This window comes from Gouania willdenowi, chromosome 18, assembly GCF_900634775.1.
Source record: "Gouania willdenowi chromosome 18, fGouWil2.1, whole genome shotgun sequence".
NCBI classification, from domain to species: domain Eukaryota; kingdom Metazoa; phylum Chordata; class Actinopteri; order Blenniiformes; family Gobiesocidae; genus Gouania; species Gouania willdenowi.
The window spans coordinates 11350469-11369485 of NC_041061.1; the positions used below are offsets into that span (position 1 = coordinate 11350469).

General features: G+C 38.5%; 1 protein-coding gene across 6 annotated transcripts in view; it reads right to left on the reverse strand.

The window, feature by feature from the left end:
* Positions 1-19017, reverse strand: part of pcdh7b (protocadherin 7b) — a 149429-nt gene that overhangs the window by 55292 nt on the left and 75120 nt on the right. For 2 of the 6 annotated variants that reach the window (XM_028473894.1, XM_028473898.1), the window contains exon 2: positions 17199-17394. The exons of 2 other annotated variants lie outside the window; for them this stretch is intronic. In XM_028473894.1, coding sequence (XP_028329695.1) covers positions 17199-17394 — 196 coding nt within the window. Of the gene's footprint in view, positions 1-17174; positions 17395-19017 lie in introns of all 6 variants that reach the window. 2 more of the 6 variants (XM_028473893.1, XM_028473896.1) reach the window with 1 other exon arrangement.

Sequence of the window (19017 nt, forward strand, 5' to 3'; positions counted from 1 at the left end):
ATTGACTCTAATAACCAAGTTTAGCATGTTTGGAATGATATCAGGAAGTTTAATAGCCTGTAAAGTCATTTAAACAGGTAAAGACGATGAATTACCATTGGGTAAAATGATGCAGATACCGGTATACAGAGAAACCCTGAGTACCTAATTAGTTCAAATCAGTTTATTAATAAATAACCAGAGGATAATCTTGTCATATTGGCATTTCACCTTTGCAAAGAATCTTGACACGCCTTCATCAGATTCTGGTGTTGAGCTTGGACAACTCTAGATTAGACCTCAAAATACTGTTGGGTGATCAGTTTATTTTTAACTGATCAGAGTGTTCTTTTTTCTAAAATGTTCTAGAGGCCTTTGGTGAGGGTTTTTCTGTTTGATGCCAACTAAAAAAAAAAAACAGATGGGTTGTTGTGTTGTATTGAAGTAGCCTAGCCCATGTGGGAATATTTGCCGTACCAGCTGTTCAGCAGGTGTTGGAAATCTCAAAAATGTCAGGCAAACTTTACTTTTTTCGACGTTCCGCAGTGACTGGGCACGTCTTGTTGCTAAGAATGTCTCCATCCTATTTCCATGAAAAACACTGTGTTCTATCTTCGCCGTCATCCAACATGGTGAGTCGTGGCACTGCTCAAGGTCTTCTTTGTTAGATTTACAACTACAAAAAGCTCTCGATACAATTCATCACACATCTGTCTTCAAGATATTTAAAAAAGCGTTTGATGTGCAGAATCGAAAGGTAAATACCAAAAGAATGGAACAAAAGGCCAAACAGGCTCGTGTGTGTGTGGCAGCCAACTACCCAAAGAGTTCTTTAAGAATGACTTTCTCATAACAGCTCTGACTGGATAATGACTGTAACTTGTTTCTCTGTGCAGTGTGTGAACCCAATCTGTCACTTCAAGAAGATTTCCACATCCGAGCCGTAGATTGTGTGTGGGCGTCGAGCTAAATGGCGCTACTCTGCACACTGCAGCGGCGCAAGCACAAATAATTTCCGGAGCACGAGCATTAATTAGAGAATGACTCCGGCGTCACGTGTGTAGCATCTTTTGGTGCACGCGTTACCTGTGGTAGGATGCATTGTTCTGGAGTATGATGATGTTTTTAGTTTGCTGGTGGTACAGAGAGGCCACACAACGAGTTACAAGATACACAATATTTACACAAGCTGCCAAAAGCTGATTGCAGGGCATTGACTTAAAAAGATAAAGACAGATTTTCACATCTACTTACCCCCCCCACCCCCACCCCTTTCCTCCATCTTGGTCCTGCACATATGTATTTACGTGTGTGCTTATCTGTGCATACATGCATTTGTGTGTTGTGTTCGCGGGCCATTGTGAGTGGATTTGCAGGCACATCATCTGGATTAGGATGCTCTGTTTTGTCAGTTCATCGGTGGCGGGGGTGCACGGAGGGGCCGTTTGTTGTCATTATATCAGTCCTTTCCCGCTCCTCCTCCTCGTGCTTGATTTGAGTTGAAGGGTCGTTTGGGGGGGATTAAAAAAAAAAAAAGAAAAGCAACTGGCAACGGGAGTCAAATGACAGAGAAGCTGAAAACAAGAAACATAAAGGAAGTTTCATGACTTGTGTTAATTTCGTCGACTAAAAAAAGTAGTCGACGAAAAGTTGTACGAAAAGTGACAATAACGAGACTATGACTTTCAAAAATTTCAAAAAAGATGTGAAAAAAACTACATCCAAACATTGATATTTTCATCAACTAATGAAAACTAAACTTTAATTTCATCACATGGGACAAAATCCAAATAATTACATTAATACCATCCCAAATCAGGTTGATAAATGTTAATTATTCTATAGATTATTCTATATTCTGTAACAGCTTTAGTCGACTAAAAGCTAATGCATTTAGTTAACTAAAACTAGACTATAACTTACATTTTGACTAAAAGAAAGTTGCATTTCAGTCAAAAGACTATGACGAAGACAAAATCAGAATTTGCTGTAAAAATTAACACATAAAATTGCTTGTGAGGGAGTTATTTTTCAAGTGCCGACCATTGCTCATGATTCGGCAATTCCTTTATGTCCTGTAGAGGCTCCTTTGCAACTAGTTCTGCGAGTGATAGCTTGAGGCTGAGTTTGAGCTGAAAGATAAATGCTATTGTTTTAGCCTTCAAGGTAGCCATTAGTCTGTGGGCGGGTCTGCAAACAAAAGCACAGGAAGCAGACAAAGAGCTGCACACTTTGCCACAAGTGCAGGAAAAGAGGTGTGCCCCGTGCATCCTTTTGTTCCAAAGGGTTAATCTTTTTGTAAACGCCCGAGGAAAGAAACACAACAACTCACCTGCCATTCCCTCATCAAACCCCTGCACCGCAGTTATCTCCACTGTTTGGTTCCAGTGTCGCGTTACTTTGCTCCGATTGTGATCGCTGATCTGTTTTGGCTGCTGGCTGCTTTTGCTATTGTTCGTTTAATGCGAGGCTCTCCTCCCGCACAGGAAGTCGCGTTAGGACTGTGGCCATTAGAAAGCGTGCATAGCTGAACTGGTTTGCTTTTGTGGAGGTGATTGCAGCGTTTATGGGGCCCTGAAAAGACATCTGCCACGGTGAATGACACACAATAGAGAAGGGAATTCATTTTTTTTGTTGTTGCTGCTTGCTTTGTAACCCTCAAAGCAGAAAAAAACAAAACGCGTCCACACCTGGAGGAAGGGTGGGATCTGTTACGTAGAGCCAGGTGCACAAAGGCCTGAAATTGAAGGACGTCACAAACAACAAGATATTTGACATGACAATTGTTTTTTTCATTCTTTTTTTATCTTTGGATCAATTCAAAAACACATTCAGTGATTGGGTTGGTTTTGTTTAAAGAATCTAAAAGTTTTATAAAAAGAAAACAGATGAACAAAACATTTGGTACTTTTATTTCTGCATTTGGGTTCGGCTTTTTTCAATAAATGTTGCATTTTTTATGCATTATGTTGAAATATGTACTGATAGGGGGCAGCAAAAATGATTCCATGAGGGGGCGCAACAGAAAAGGTTTGAAAACCACTGGTTTAGGGCAAACCCACCCCTCACATTGTATTACCAAGTAAAATATTTGAATAATAAAAAAAATAACTACGATCAAATTATATTTCAGTATTTTTTTTTTTTTTCATTTTTTTAATTTACCCTAGTTTGCATCAACCTAACTTGTACCATACTTGTAACCAGTGTTGAGACCAACCAATTACTGTCACGCTGTTACTTTTTGCAGTAACTAATATTTGATTTATTATACAAATATCATAATTCCATTACCATTTAGATTGGTAAACTTTTTCAATTTCTATATTTGGCTCCAGTGTAGTTCTGTCTTATATATATATATATATATATATACATAAACTCTGGTATCTTTGAAGTTTTAGCCTCTCATCCAAGAAGCTTCTTTAGTTATAAAATGACTCAAAGTCTTGTTTGAGTGAATTTTTTGAGCTTAATAAAGATTGTGATACAAATGAAGAGAAACTGTCAAGTTGATCAACAGTGTGATTTTTTTTTTTTTCCTCCTTACAATAACAATATTTTTCACATTTAAGGAATATGTTTTATTAATTTGGCCAGTAAAGTAGCTGAGTTACTTTTTTAGTGAAGTAACTACTGGTCGTAATGGTATCTAGTAAGAAACTAGCACAACTATGCTTCTATCAATGTATCTTAATAGTAAAATAGTTTGCATTCTCTTGTTTGAGCTGCATTTTATATATGAAAAGTGCTTTTTTCATATAAATAAAGATTGATTTATTGTAGAAAATAGGACATTTATGTCACTCTTCTTATCATAAAAAGAATGATTTTTCTGTCGATGGTGCCAAAAGGTTGAAGCAAATCCAAATCTGTTCTGTTACTGTTACGCACGTTTATAAAACGGAAAGAGAAATCTTAAGTTTCTTCAACGCCGGACATCCATCCTCATACCGTAACAATAGTAGCCGTGCATTCATACACTGATCATTTTCTGCTTCCTCCATCACACAAACTCACCTACAAACGATTTCACCGTGCAAATGCTGTGCTTGTTTTTTTTTTTTTTTTTTTTTTTTTAAGTACGGTGGGCTCTCACGGGCTTCATAAAACATTTACGGCGCTAATGCCGACTGTTATGTGAATTTCTTGCCTGGCAGTCACCAGGGAAACTGGTTCGATGCGCTAAATGAACACCCTTTTATAAGAATAGGGGGGAAAAAAAATAAATGAAAAAGCCTTGATAAAAAATACATAAAGTAGCTCAGAACTCTGTGAATTTTGAGAGGATTGAAAAGAGGATTGTTCATGGTAGGAGGAAAAAAATGAGCATCCCTATAAAAATATATAGACCGTATATAGCTCACTTTGGCTTTGAGAGATTTTACTCTCCGATGCATATGTGACCCTGAGTAATTGTGTCCATGAGAACCAACGCTCAACAATATTCGACTAAAAGGAAATAAGAGTCGGAAACGTAATGAAATCCTCAGCCACTGGAGCTTTAGTTAATAGAGTCCATCCAGGTCAGTCCGTACATTGCTACGACTGGATTCAAAATCACTAGCAAGTTTTTTTTTTGTGTGTGTATAGCTGTGAAATGATGTGCATTGTGTGTGTGTGTGTGTGTGTGTGTGTGTGTTGTTACCCCCACAGCATTTAGTGTTAAAGTTTGTTGCTTAAGGTTTTAACATTTGTGGGTTCTGGTGGCGTTAAAGGCTGATTTTAGCAGTGTCAAATGATTGAATAATCATTTTTTTAATCACATTATTCTGAACGTATGCAGCACCGGTTATCACATTTTATTGATAAAAAAAATACTGGGTTTTTCACAGAACTGTGGCTTTTTTTAATTGATTTGCATTTAACTTAACTACACTGTGTGGAAAATTGTCGACAACATATTGTATAGTGAGTCCACTTCAACTAGCAATAGCATTAGATTAGCCTAGGATTAACGTTAGCATTAGCCTAGCATAAGCATTGGCCCAGCATTATCATTAGCCTAATGTTAGCGAAAGCCTAACATTAACCTTAACCTAGCATTAGCTTAGCATTTGCTTTAACCTGGTGTTAGCATTAGTCTATCATTAGCAATAGCCTTTTGATAGCATTAGCAGCAATATAACATTAGCTTAGCAATAGCATTAGCTTTTCATTAGCTTAGCAATAGCTTTTCAATAGCATTTGAAGTAAACTAGCATTTGCTCTTCATTAGCCTAGCATTAGCCAAGCGTTAGCAATAACCAAGCAGTAGTATTAGCCTAGCATTAGCAATAGCATTAATCTAGCATTAGTACTAACCTAGCATGAGCTGAACATTAGCAATACGGTTGAAGAAAGGTTGAAATTAGTTGAAAAGGTTGAAATGGGTTAAAAAAAAAAAGTCGTAAAAAAAAGAAATAAGTTAGAAAAAAGCTAATACATAGCATAATGGCCAGAAAATATCTGAACAGTTTGACACCAAACTTGTTGAAATTGGTTGAAAAATGCTGGAGTAGTAATAACGGAGACCAGTTACAGACAGCAGAATTCAGTAGTTAACACCCCATTTAGGTCGGTTACAGTATGTCGGTATTATAATTTGTAGCTTAGTTGGTCTAACTAAATACAGTTGTCATATTTACAGAGTTCAGTTAAGTCAGTCCAAAGGAAAAATCTTAAATCGGTTTTTAACAACACATTGTAATAAGGTAGGACACACTTTATTATGTTTGAAATAATGTTTATTAGGTAATATTATTGCTTAAGCAGTTCTAACACAACTGTGTTTGGTGGAAATTGTTGACGTAGTCATTTTCAGTAAGTTAATCAAATTCTTTTTGTGAGTACACTCCTACCCATGTCAAAGGTTGCAGATTGAACCACATGGAGACCTCAAACACAACCTTAAACCTGCACCACCCTTACTTCCACCCTGACTTCCTCCCTTACTTCCTCCCTTCCACCGTTTGAGACGCATTAACAATGTCCTCAAAGAGAGTAGGCGAGAAGAAAGAGTGAGTGGAAGAACTGGAGGATAATCCCCCATCTTCCATTGTTACACGCTTTCATCTATTTTTATAAGACGAAGAGCCAGGAAGCAAAAAGGCGTGAGAGAAGAGAAGGAAAGAAGAAAGTAAAAATGATGCATCTTCGCTTAGATTGGAATCCACAAGGAAGAAAGTAGACACGCTATGAAGAAATGCTATTTGTTTTAAGACTTCTATCCAACATCGCTAAATGTGTTAGCTTTCAAGCTAGCTATGACGAGTGGAACTGCCATTATTTCTGTAATAACTGAATATAAAATACACAGTGACTCATTGATTTGTGTCAGAAGGACTCAAGTCCGGTTCTCGATTCACATCCAGCATGTTCCAGATCTAGAGAACCTGAATCTAATGATGGAACAGTCAAGAAGCCTGATAACGAGCTAGCCTTTACGGTCGGCTTTTTGAGGATCACACATAGGCTGTGTTCACAATTTCATGCTAACATACTATTTATACTAAGTCTGAATCAAAATGAGTGTGCAATGCCCTGATGTATATTATATCGGCACATTTTTTTTTAAGTATGCACAGTCATACTAAACTGCCTCACGATGCATTTCGAGCGGAATGTAAAAAAATCCCTAGACCGACTTCACGCTAAAAATCAAACTTGTCCTTCTAATTGGTTTTTAACTCTTTTGTGGATAGGGCTCTTGTTTTGAAGTTAACCAGAGAATTGGTCAGTAGCACAATGGCGAGTTTCTGACTAAAATACACAACAGAGGCTTGGCTATGTTGGACGTTTCTGCACTGAATGCTATTAGCAACTGGGGGGATTTCAAAATGTTGCTCATTGTATTTTACAAATGGCATCTTTCAATAAGGCAACCGATAAGGATTTTTACGTTTTGATTAAAGTTCTCTCTTTTATATGTTTTGAATTTGTACAAATGTAGGCCTATGCAAATTTACTTGTGTGAAGATGGTTTAACTGTCATTATTTGAGATACTGTACCACTAAGGTAAGTCTTTCTTTTCCACAAACACATTGATCCTCATCAGCTTTCTTATATAACCTCTTATTTTAAATATATATATATATACAGATTTTATGTTTTATATAAGTACACACAGAATACATTAACATAACGCAAGGTACAAACCCACAACAAAAACCCACTCACACGCAAAAAATCAATGAGAAAAATTAACCTTGAAGATCATATCAAGCATTGCATTATTACTTTTTTTCCAGTGACTGATTCAGCAACAAACTCCTAAGTAATATGAGCTAATTGCTATCAATTAGCATTAGCAGTTGACGTTTCCTGACAAATCCATTCCCAACAGCACCAGCAAAAAATGTGGGCGGTCAAAAATATGAAGCTGTAAAAATGTCAAAGGTTAACCTGCCCCACATACATAATGTGTATAATAAACAAAGAGCTTTGAACATGCATGAGTCAGCTCATGCGTTGACAGCCGGAGAGATGAAGCCAATTTGCAATTCCTACCTTAAAGGTCAGGGAAAGTGTTGTAACTTATATTAAAAGTGAAGCCCCGTCTCACAGACCTACACACGGCGCCAATATCTTGGAACAATTTAGGCCACGCTTCTCCAGAATGAGGTCGCAGTTGTGTCTGGTGGCTGCGGGGAAGCCTTTCAGTGGTTTGGATTTGATATTTGTCCCTATCGTGCACTGCAGGAAACTCTGTGAGTGTACAAACCTTGGCTGTGTTCAAAATGGTGCACTACAAACTCAATGAGTATATACTAAAAGTATGATTAGGATGTTGACCATTCCCACTGAAGAATACTTTCTTAGAAATATGCTTAAAAAAATAGAGAAATAATTCGAGAAGAACTAAGATAAATACTTAGAGAAATACTTTAGAAAGATACTTTGGAAATACACTGAGAAAAATGCTGAGAAAACTACTTAGAAAAATACTTAGAATGATACGTAGAAAATAGAGAAATACTTAAAGAATTACTTACAAAGATACTTTAGCAATTTACTTAGAAAGGTACTTAGAAAAATACATAAAAAGATGCTTACAAAAATACTTAGAATGATACTTAGAAAAATACTTTGAGATACTTAGAAAAATACTTAGAGATATTTAGAAAAAATAAGTAAATAGTTAAAAACTGGGAAAAAAAATAATAAGAGAAATACTTAGGGAATTACTTAGAAATATACTTAGAAAAATACTTTGAATGATATTTAGAAAAATACTTAGAGAAACTTAGAACAATACTTAAAAAAATAGTTAAAAACTGGGAAAAATAAGAGAAATACTTAAGGAATTACCGAGACAGATACTTAGAAAAATACGAACCAACAGCAACAAAAACCTGATGCACACTGAGGCTGAATATCTCTGTTGTTGATTGTCCACCTTTGAAAGTCCTGAAAGCAATTTAAGTGAGAAAGTGACCAAGTAGCATATCAATATGTGGTCATTTGGTCCATAAAATTAATGGAAACACATTTTGTTCCGACTTTTCAGAGATTTTCAGAGAACCGGTATTGTGCTACAGATAAAACTTTTGGAACAAGAGACGTTGATAACTAATAAAAGACAAGAAGAGATGTTTGATTTTTAGCTTGAAGTCGCTCCGAGGACCATTTTACATTCCGCTCGCAATGCATCATGGGGCGGTTGACTATGACGAGTGTGCCTACCGTGCATACTTCAAAAATGTCCCCATATAGGATACATCCGGGGATTTTTCCAGACTATCTAATGCGAACGTACTACATACTAATTCTGAGGTACTACTTAGTATGAGTAGTACGTTAGTATGCGTTTTTGAACACAGCCCTTGTATTCCTCGTGTAAAGGCACAGTCCCTCCCAAAAGTTGGAGGGGAATTTTGTCGAGCAGGGAAAAAAGAGTTACAGCAGAGTCGTTATGCATGCATCGGTGTCTCTGTCTTAACAGTGAGATATAAGGAGGGGGTGGTGAGAGACGGTGTTTGCACATAAAGTATAGTATGTTTTGGCGAGTGCATGAATGAATGTATGAGCAGCAGCCGCGGCTTGGCTCCGGCCCACAGAATGTGTGAACACCTGAGTGTGTGTTTTTTTTTTCTCTCTCCTGTATTCTGTTTGTTTGCGCTTTTCCAACAAAAGTCCTTGAAGTGAGAAAATAAGGACGCTTGGCTCTTTGTCTTCTTCGGCGTTCCTTATGTCGTGTGAAGCTCGCGGCATATGCAAATACGCACAAACATATCCACACTTGTCTTCGGATGCCTGTATATTTTGAGCTTTCAGAAACCGTGCAAAGAAACAAACACTCGTCGGATTATTTGGCACGAGTCGCTCGTTGGTTGTGGACTTAACACTGAGAAATACACGACACCCGCTGAGTCCCACCTGATGTTCCAGCATGTGGCAAATGTGATACTTCACTCTGCACAACTTTATTCACCACATCCTCACCATGAGCAGAATCCTAACCGAGTATTGGAGGGGGAAAAAAGGAGTCAAGGGCATGGGGGAAAAGGAGAGGGAGGGAAGCTTTGGCTCAGTGCCTCAGAGGTGTTGTTTACAAAGAAAGACCGCCCCGAAAACAACATACGCACACCTCGGCTAAAGAGAGTTGCTATCATGATAAAAAAAAAACAGAGTGAGAAATAGCAACTGTCAGAAAGGCAGATTTTTTATTTCTTTTTTTACCCCCTGTTTCACATAATAAATGTTCATGCTACTCGGAGATGAGCCAAATTGCTAATAACCGCTTGGTTGCACTTTAAAAGGCACCAAATATGCATAGGACTGTAGGCCTTCATTGAAAATACAGTCATGTCCTATCAGTGCAAGAGAAAAAGAAAACACACACGGCTTTCTTTCTCTTTACTGCAACGACGACAACAAGCATGTTTAACAACAAAACAATATGGCCACCTCACCTCGCTTGAATATTACAGGGGCGTTTGGTGCAATTACCAAACGACAACACCTTTACTCAGACTCTTTGTGCAGGAACGCACACAGAGTAGTTGCACTTTTTTTTTTTCCTCTCCCTTCACCCAAACCTCCATTGTCCAGCTCTGATGTTGTGTATCAGTTGTGTTTGTGAGGCCGCTGAATGGCTTTTGTAATCTCCTTCTAGGAGTGGGTATCAGTTCGCCCCTGGCTTCACAAAACGCCACGGTGAGAATTCTATTATCCACACTGTGACTGTACGACACGTACACATACACGTACAGTGTGCAGAGGAATACTCAACCTAAATGACAAAGACAGGCCGAATGGAAGACTATTATATGTAACCTTTACGAGTTGGAATGGGAGGCGATTTAGAGGCAGTATGTGCAATAAAAAGCACTTTGAACGCTCTGTTTTCTTGGGAATAACATTATAACGTCCAAGGAATGGAACTGGGCACTATTGAAGAGCTATGTCTATACTTAAGCTTTCTATACAGAAATGCAAAGAGGTAGCCTGGCAACATTCTATGCTAATGCTGATTGGCTGAAATTTACAAAATGGCAATGCTAACAATACAGTTCCAGTGAGCCTAATCTTAACAGATGTTTGTAAATGATGGTTTGAGGCTATAATATGCAGATAAGTATATATTTTCATTGCCCACTCAAACATGTCATATTATTCTAATAATTTTGCTTTTTGTTACACTTATAGAAAGAACTAAATACCCTCATTTTTAATTCAAATGCCATACTTTTTTTTTTACAATTTGTTTCCTCATTCTGTATCTTACTTTTTATTCCCCCCTTTTTTTCATCAAAATCCCAAAATCTAATTTTTTTTTTTTTTTCTTTTGATAATGGTGATCCAAATAAAAAATATTTGTTTTTTTTAATATTTTATACAAACATTTTCACCAAATATTTTTGCAAAGTCTAAAGAGAAAAAGTGGCTGGTTGAAAAAAAAACAACAGGATTTTATTAAAAACGAAATTTTCAAAAATGTCATACAGTTTTTTTTAAGGGGGATGTTTTTGAAAAAAAAATAAAAAACTTTTTAAATCAGAATTTAAAAAAAAAAAGTTTGTAACACACCATCAATGCATATAAATAAACTATATGATCCACTGTAACTGATTTCATAAAAAAGCCTGTTCCTGACTTCATTATCTGACCTCAATTAAAAAAAAACAAAAGAAGAAGATGAAGAAAAATTAATTTTCACTGCTTTATTTAAAACACACATTGTTTTCATTCTTGAAAGAAAGAAAAAAAGAAAGAAAGAAAAGGGCTGCTTGATAAAAAAATAAACAGGATCCTGGATTTATTAAAAGTTTAAAGATTAAAAATGTCATATACAGTAATTGTTTTGTTTCTTGTTGTTTTTTGAAAGGGAAAAATAAATACATTTTTAAAGTAAAACATTTTAAAATGAGAAAAGTTTGACATACCATCAATAAATATAAATAACTGTGATCCCATATGAAACAGATTTGATGAAACAATCTTGAAACAGCCTGTACTTCTAAATGTTAGCTTGAGCTTTCTTTACATATTTGACATTTTCTCTACTTCATTCCAAATACACACTGTTTCCCGTCCTAGCTAACTCTGTGTGCGTTCAAGGCTTGAAGATGCACTCGGTTGGGTTTTAAAGTCCACTTGTGTCCATTGGAGGCAACACGTGGGAGAACGTGACAGTGAATGTGACATCAGGTTGTGATTTGAATACCTGCCGGCTCCCACTGAGCAGTGATCAATCATCTCTCCGTCAAGCACCACTCCCCGCTGCCAACTCCGCAGCGCACCTCACCTTCGCGCCTCACTTTTTCTCTCTCCCCTCTCCTATTAATTCTTCACCTCCATCCCTTGGTTTGTTTCCAACCTCCTATCCATCCGTCGATCCATTTCACCCTCCTGCGCCGCGTGTTACTCATTTACCTTGTCTTGCCGAGCGGCTGCTTTTGTCATTCCCCCTCAGTGCTTTCTCTCACATCATCTCACCAGGTTTTCTTGTTCTTTCTGTCTCCCTCGCTGTTGCTTTGCCCGAGGTTATCGCAAAAAAAAAAAAAAAAGTAATAAGGGGTAAAGGGACAGATGGAAATAAATGAGGGACACCAGGCACGGCTACAGGCGTACACACAGAAACTTAAACCCCATTGTGAAACAATTGCAAGCATCCAAACCTTTAATAGACTGCTGGAAAAGTAGCAAATTAGCATCGCTTTAGTTTTTTGTTTTTTTTCCCCCCCTTAATGTTAAATCTTGGATTGGTGTTTAAACTCGCATTGTGACCTCGGGGAAAGCAGACGGAAGGGCTTAAAATGTGTGTAGCACGCTGATTTATACCACAGAGTGCCTTCCGCTGAGCGATTTTTCACTACATTGCTCTCCATTGGGTAGTGATTGGCACACAAACACACACGCGCACACACACAGACACAAACCCTCACGCCTCCACCTAGTCTGGGAAAAAATCCGACTCGAGACCAGCACAACTGCAGCTCCGCTCTTAAAATATGAATGGTTTTAATTAAACAAACTCGCTTTGCCATCTGGCCCCTTACAATTTGGGTTTGCCTAATGAACAGACTCGCACACACAAGTGTATACACACATACGCTCGCACATTATTAACTAGGCTAAGCAGCCTTTCAAAGAGACGCACTTTAAATGTGGCGAAACAGGAATGGAAGGCAGCAAAGTGAAGTGTTTGTGTGTGTAAATGATGTATAAAGTCTGCATTCTCTGCCAGGGGTTTTTAGCCTACGCGTGCTAACGAGCTAGCAAGCTAACGCAAGATCCTGTTTGTGGTAGTACCACAGTGGTAGTACCCAAAATTTCTCATCAGGAGGGATAAGAGATTGATTAGGTCTTGTCGGTGTGTTCATTTGCTAGCGATAGAGAGAGAGGGAGGGAGGTGGTCTAGAAGCCAAAACAGAAGTGAAACGTGGGAGGCATGCTAACGCTAACACCCAGCAGGACATGCTATAGTCTACACTCTTTAATGTTGTTTCAGCCAAACTAAATGAAGAAAGCATCAGTCGCTCAGACAAAACGTGACGTGGGGACATTATTTAGCAACATAGCATGATTCAGCATTCAACCTCATACAAAATGCTTAGTACATTTTAGAAAGGCAGGTTCACAGATGTAATCATCTAAGTTTATTTTCTATTTAGCTCAGAACTGTCAAGTTTACAGTTGTATTAGTTGTATTGCGACCATGGCTCAGGTGGTAGTGGGTCGTCTTCTGATCGAGAGGTTGGGGGTTCGATCCCAGTACCTGACTATGTGTCGAAGTGTCCTTGGGCAAGACACTGAACCCTAAGTTGCTCCCAGTGGTCGACTAGCGCCTTGCATGGCAGTCCTGTCCCACTGGTGTGTGAATGTGAGAGTGATTGGGTATATAAAATCAAGTCCATTTACCATTTACCATTAAAGTACAAGTAATTCCTACTTCTAATTTAAAATCCATTTCACGCACTCATGTAAAGCCTCAACTTGAGTGCGTACACAGTTTTTAAGTGAGCGCTAATAAGTTTTTACGCTAGCGTGCAAGTGCCCCCGATGTTTCGCCTCAAGTTGTAAACCATACTATTGTGTGACCGCTGGTGCTGAATTTAAAACATGTCAGTGTGTTAGTGGTGGACAAAAGCCGACAACACCCGCATCATTACTTCCCTATAACCAACTTTAGGGAGTTAAGCAATTGCGTAAAAATTAAAAGTACAAGCATTAACTTGTTTATTCATACAAGGTTTTTCAGGAAATCTTTATTTCCCGACATGTTTCGAGTGACGACTGCCAGTCTTCGTCAGAGGAGTTCTGCTGATCGCCTTTGATGCGTCCTTTGAAGTTTCTCATAAAAATATCCCGAAAAACCTTGTCTCAAATCTCAACTTAGCATATGATTAAAAAAGAAGACAAAATGAATCTCACTGGAACTAAAACATAAATTTGTTGACATGCACATTTAACAAACATTTCCGCAAACACAATGATTTTAAGCGCTTAAGTAAAATTTTAACATAAGCATGTAAATAATAATAATAATAATAATAAATAAATAAAATAAATTGTGTCCCTTCAGGGGCTCCATATAAATGTGACACATTTTACAGCTTAGAATAAGGTTTTTGTGTGTTTTTTACACTTAAATCAATGAAATCTAGTTGTTGTTTTTTTAGTTTTTATATATATATATATATATATATATATATATATATATATGAAAAGCTACCAGATCATGAATCACGCCATGGACCCAATTGTAGAATTCTGAGTTTGTAACAAGCACAGCACAACGGCCTAGCTTCACTGATGTGCTTAAGAATTATACTACGTCTCCAGTGCCAGGAGCTTTTCACATTCACGCTGAGGCTTCACAGGAAAACCCTTTGCACACCTCACATGCTTCACTCATCACAACGGCACGACGTGGAGGCATGTTATCTCGAGCTAAACTCCTCCAGTAAAAAATTATAAGAAGGAAAAAAAAACAAAAACCTAAAATCCACAGGCTATAAGCATTGTTCCGATCAATAACAAGTACAAGTCTTTGACGCACCAGACGGACGATACACGTTTTGATTCCTATATTGGCATAATCGGGTGTTTGACTCCGAATACATAACATTTGTGAAGACCTGATGAGCTCCAGGGTAAGTTATGAATAAGTGAAAGGACCAGCTGTGCATCAAAATGATTGCAAAACACACACATCTGAGCAGCTTATAAAGACCATGAATAGTGGGTAAGAATCAATAAGTTGTTGTGATTAAAAGACTTTAAAGATTGACAGAGTGATATATAGTTTGAAATCTAATCTTGATAACTATAGGAGGATAAACAGTCTAAAGCGGGGGAAAAACAGTCGGCGTGTTATTACTGCATCAACTTCTCTTGAGTGGAGGGGCGGGGCTACAATCATGCGTGATCAACAGTGGAGGAGAATGATTGTTCACATGGTGCAAACATTGACGAAGAACCACAATCAAAGAAGTCTCAGACTCAAACAAGGGCGTGTGTCTTTGTCTGGAGTTCAGTTCAGTTCAGCAAAAGTCAAACTTACAACAAAAAAAAACCTTTACTTGTTTCTTCTGTATTTATCTCTCATCAGTTATTGAAAAACAGTTAATAATGTGTTCTTTAAAAATTAGCTGAAGTCTTCCGACAAGAAAACGGTCGCAATTAGCCATCTGGTCCGAAAACCAAGAATGAAACAGGTGAACGAAACCCAACTGTTACCAACATCTACGTACGCAGCTAAGCTCCAAAGCTACACGAACCAATATCCTTTCTTTCTCTCTGTCAACCCTTCCCATTGGTCGTGGCACGAAAAATAAGTTTGATGGTCTCAAAATGCTGCAGTAAGTGTTGGCATGCAGTTACCTGTGGCTAACGATGCCCATGTCAGCAGTGAACGCCACAGTAAGCCATCTGCTGACTCTTGTTCTCCCTCTCTACTCATAACTTCCTCATTTTCTCACAAAAGACTGAGCACCGAGCAAATGTGATGGTGTCTTTGTGCGTGCTCGCTACAACAAGACGGGGGGGCGCTAATGACTGTATTTAAATTCGCTCCAGTGGCTGAAGCCGTTTGCCAATATTTGCCCTAACCTTAGATGATTGCATTTACTTTACTCTTAGGTATTTGGCTAATGCCCTTATCCACATTGACCTAGCGCAAGTGAGCAAGCAGGGACTTGGTGTCTTCTTCAAGGACGCCTTGACTGTACACACAAGGGGTGCTTGTATCCCCAATCGTATCACGAAACTTAAAGCAATAAGCGTCCCAATCAACCCCCCCACCCCAGCATCAAATTAGCAAGTTAAAATCCTTTTGTTGCTGTGCCGAAGAAAAGACAACAAGTAAGCTAAGATCTACAAGCAACAAGCCAAACTATACTGAAGCGCGCACACACACACACACACACACACACGGCCATACACACGCACCTGATTACAAAAGATAGCAAGCAGCAGCAGCAGAGCATGTTGTTTCTTTTAGATGGAAGCTGATTCATGAATTGACCTTGACGGTCGTCCAAAAAATCTTATCCAAAGCTTCAGATTACTTTTCACTGGCAACCTCAAAGGGTCTGAAATTGGAAACATGTGCACACTGCGCTACAGCCAGAAGGACAATGAAGTGTTATGATTATTATGATCATGATTATTATAAAAAGACAGGATTTATTGAAACATTTTGTTGTTTAAGATCAGGGTTTTATTATTTTTCTGTAACTTTTAACAAAGCCTGGATCCAGTTTCTTATTTTAATGTCTATTGTGTTGATGAAAACTAGAGAATCCTATTTGAAATATATATATTTTTTGTGGGGCTAGTTAGCGTTAGCATAGCCCAAAATGGGTAAACTTCTGCCCAGACTTCGACTTGCACATTCTAAGAGAAAGTAAATTTGATGTGAAATGAGTTAAGGCATCATCTGGCAAACAACTGCATCGTAGAAGAGGAGATGTAAATCTCTGAGCTATTTGAATATCTTTATCCTAAGCTGCACTGGGTAAGCTTGAGCACTTAGGCTTAGCACTCTCAAGACAGCTACTCCTTGTTAAGCATCGCCTCAGACTTCTCCACTATGAATGGGACCATTACCCTCATCTCTTACTGCACACACACTCACACATTGATACATATTTTTTGGCTTTGTGCAAAAGAAGATTGGACTAGCTAGGGGAGGGTTCTGGAAGAGAAGATACAAAATGTCTTTCACTCAGCTCTTTTTCTATTGCTCCCACTCACTCTCTCTAGGCTGCCTTCTTTTTTTGATTTCAACCTACAGAACATCAGTTTTACCTCCCAATTGGCAGCCAAATGAACTCCTTCAGACCTTCAAGCCAAAAACATATTGCGTGTTTGTTTTGGCATTCTTCATAAATCTTTCTAGCGGAATAATATCCAGGGTATTTTCTTTTTTTTATGCTTCAACTCAAATAACAGGACAATATAGAAAGATCTTATTGAAAATCACCCACCACGCTGAAACAAGTTAAAACAAGAATAGAATACTTTTTTTTTGGTTTAAAAGGAAAAACTGTGTTAAAGATCACAACAGTCACACCACACCATCCCTAATGCAGAGAAAAGTTTCCGCAGAATAGAGTAGAGGGAAGGAGAAAATTGGCGATGGATCTGCACTGTTTTTGCGTCTAACGCCTGTTGTTCTGTGTGTGTATCCTCCGCTAACGTGTGCGTGTGTGTGTACTCCTGTATCTTAGCGATGTCTAAATCTCCTTTCAATGTTTGCCCCTACCATTTTCCATATGCTCTGCCTCACCGACACTGCCATCCGGCGTTGTCCTCTCGTAGCTGTCCTCGGGTAGGGGAAGGGCGCCCAGCCTGGGGCCCGATGAGCTCTTGCTGCTGGGTGTCTCCGACTCATCCAGGCCACTGTCGTAGCAGCTCTGCAGCGATCCCTGCTGGTGAGGGTCCTGGGGCTGGCTCACCACCGAGAAGGTCACTCGGCGAAACGGCTACAAGAGAAACCAAATGGCCCGGGGTCACTATCAAAGGGACTGTTTTAATGTCAGCTAGGGGCGGCTTATCAAAGATTGGAAGGGGATTTGGGTTAGGATGGTAAAAGTAAAGGTAGGAAGAAAGAGAATAGGATAAAGCAAGTAGTGGTGAGTTTTTAGCCCTGAAAACCCTCCATCACAACGGTAAATAAACATCTTGTACTTGCCTTGTGCGCTTTCCCTTAGCTTCACAACTTTCAATAGAAAAAGTTCAGAGAAACCAAATGGCCAGGGGTCACTATTAAAGGGACTGTTTTACTGTTTTAATGTTAGCTAGGAGCTTGGTTTATCAAGGGTTGAAGAGGGATTTGGGTTAGAATGGTAAAAGGAAAGGAAAGGAAGAAAGAGAATGAAGCTAGAAGCTCGGATAAAGCTAATAGTGGTGAGTTTTTTCACTATGAAAAATCAAAGTAGCACCCCATCACAATGGTAAATAAACATATTTTACTTGTATCGCTAGTTTTCCCTTAGCTTCACAACTTTCAATAGAAATAGTACAGTGAAATAAATGGCCGGCAGTCACTATCAAATGGAATGCTTTACTGTTTTTTTTGTTTTTTATTTTCAGCTTGGGGCTTTGTTTATCAAAGATAAAAGGGGAATTTTGGTTAAGATGGTAAAAGTGTAAGTAAAGAAGAAAGATAATGAAGGTAGAAGCAAGAATAAAGCTAATAGTAGTGAGTTTTTTCATCCTGAATAATCAAACTAACACTCCATCACAACGGTAAAGAAACATCTTGTACTTGCCTTGCTAGCTTTCCCTTAGTTTCACAACTTTCAATGGAAAAAGTAGAGAAACCAAATGGCTGAAGGACCCTATCAAATGGACTGTTTTACATTTTTTTTTTGTTTTTGTTTTTTAATGTCAGCTAGGGACGGTTTATCAAAGATTGGAGGGGGATTTGGGTTAGGATGGCAAAAGTAGAGGTAAGGAAGAAAGAGAATGAAGGTAGAAACTAGGATAAAGCTAAGAGTGGTGAGTTTTTAGCCCTGAAAAATTAAAGTAACACCCCATCACAACGATAAATAAACACCTTGCACTTGCCTTGCTAGCTTTTCCTTAGCTTCACAACTTTCAATAGAAAAACCTTGTAATCAGACTGCACAACAATCGACCTTCACAAGCTTGCCAGGAAAACAGAAGCTAACTAAGCCTGTGTGCTAATTGCAGCTAAGTAAGAAAGGCTGCTCGTCCCCATGTTCCCTCCACTAAAATAAACACGAGGCAAACAGACAGCCAGCTTTAGGCTATGGTTGGTTTAATTTGTCACTAGAGAATGCCAGAAAAAAGTAGGCACACTGATTCCACACACAAGGCAGCTTCTTCTATATATTCGCTCTTCCTTATTGTTGTACAGCGTCATATCATCAGCAGTCAAGGACGCCTTTTTTCTTACTGTGCTAGTTTGTTTCTTTCTCTTTTCTCCACATCGACCAAGTATTGGATGATTAAAGGTAGAAATTAGTAATGAAACGGCCAGAATAAGCATGAGGCAAGAAATCAAAGACCGGGCGCGGTCTTTAACACAGTAAATAGCATAACAAATGGATAATGCTATTGATTAATTAGCTGGAAAATAC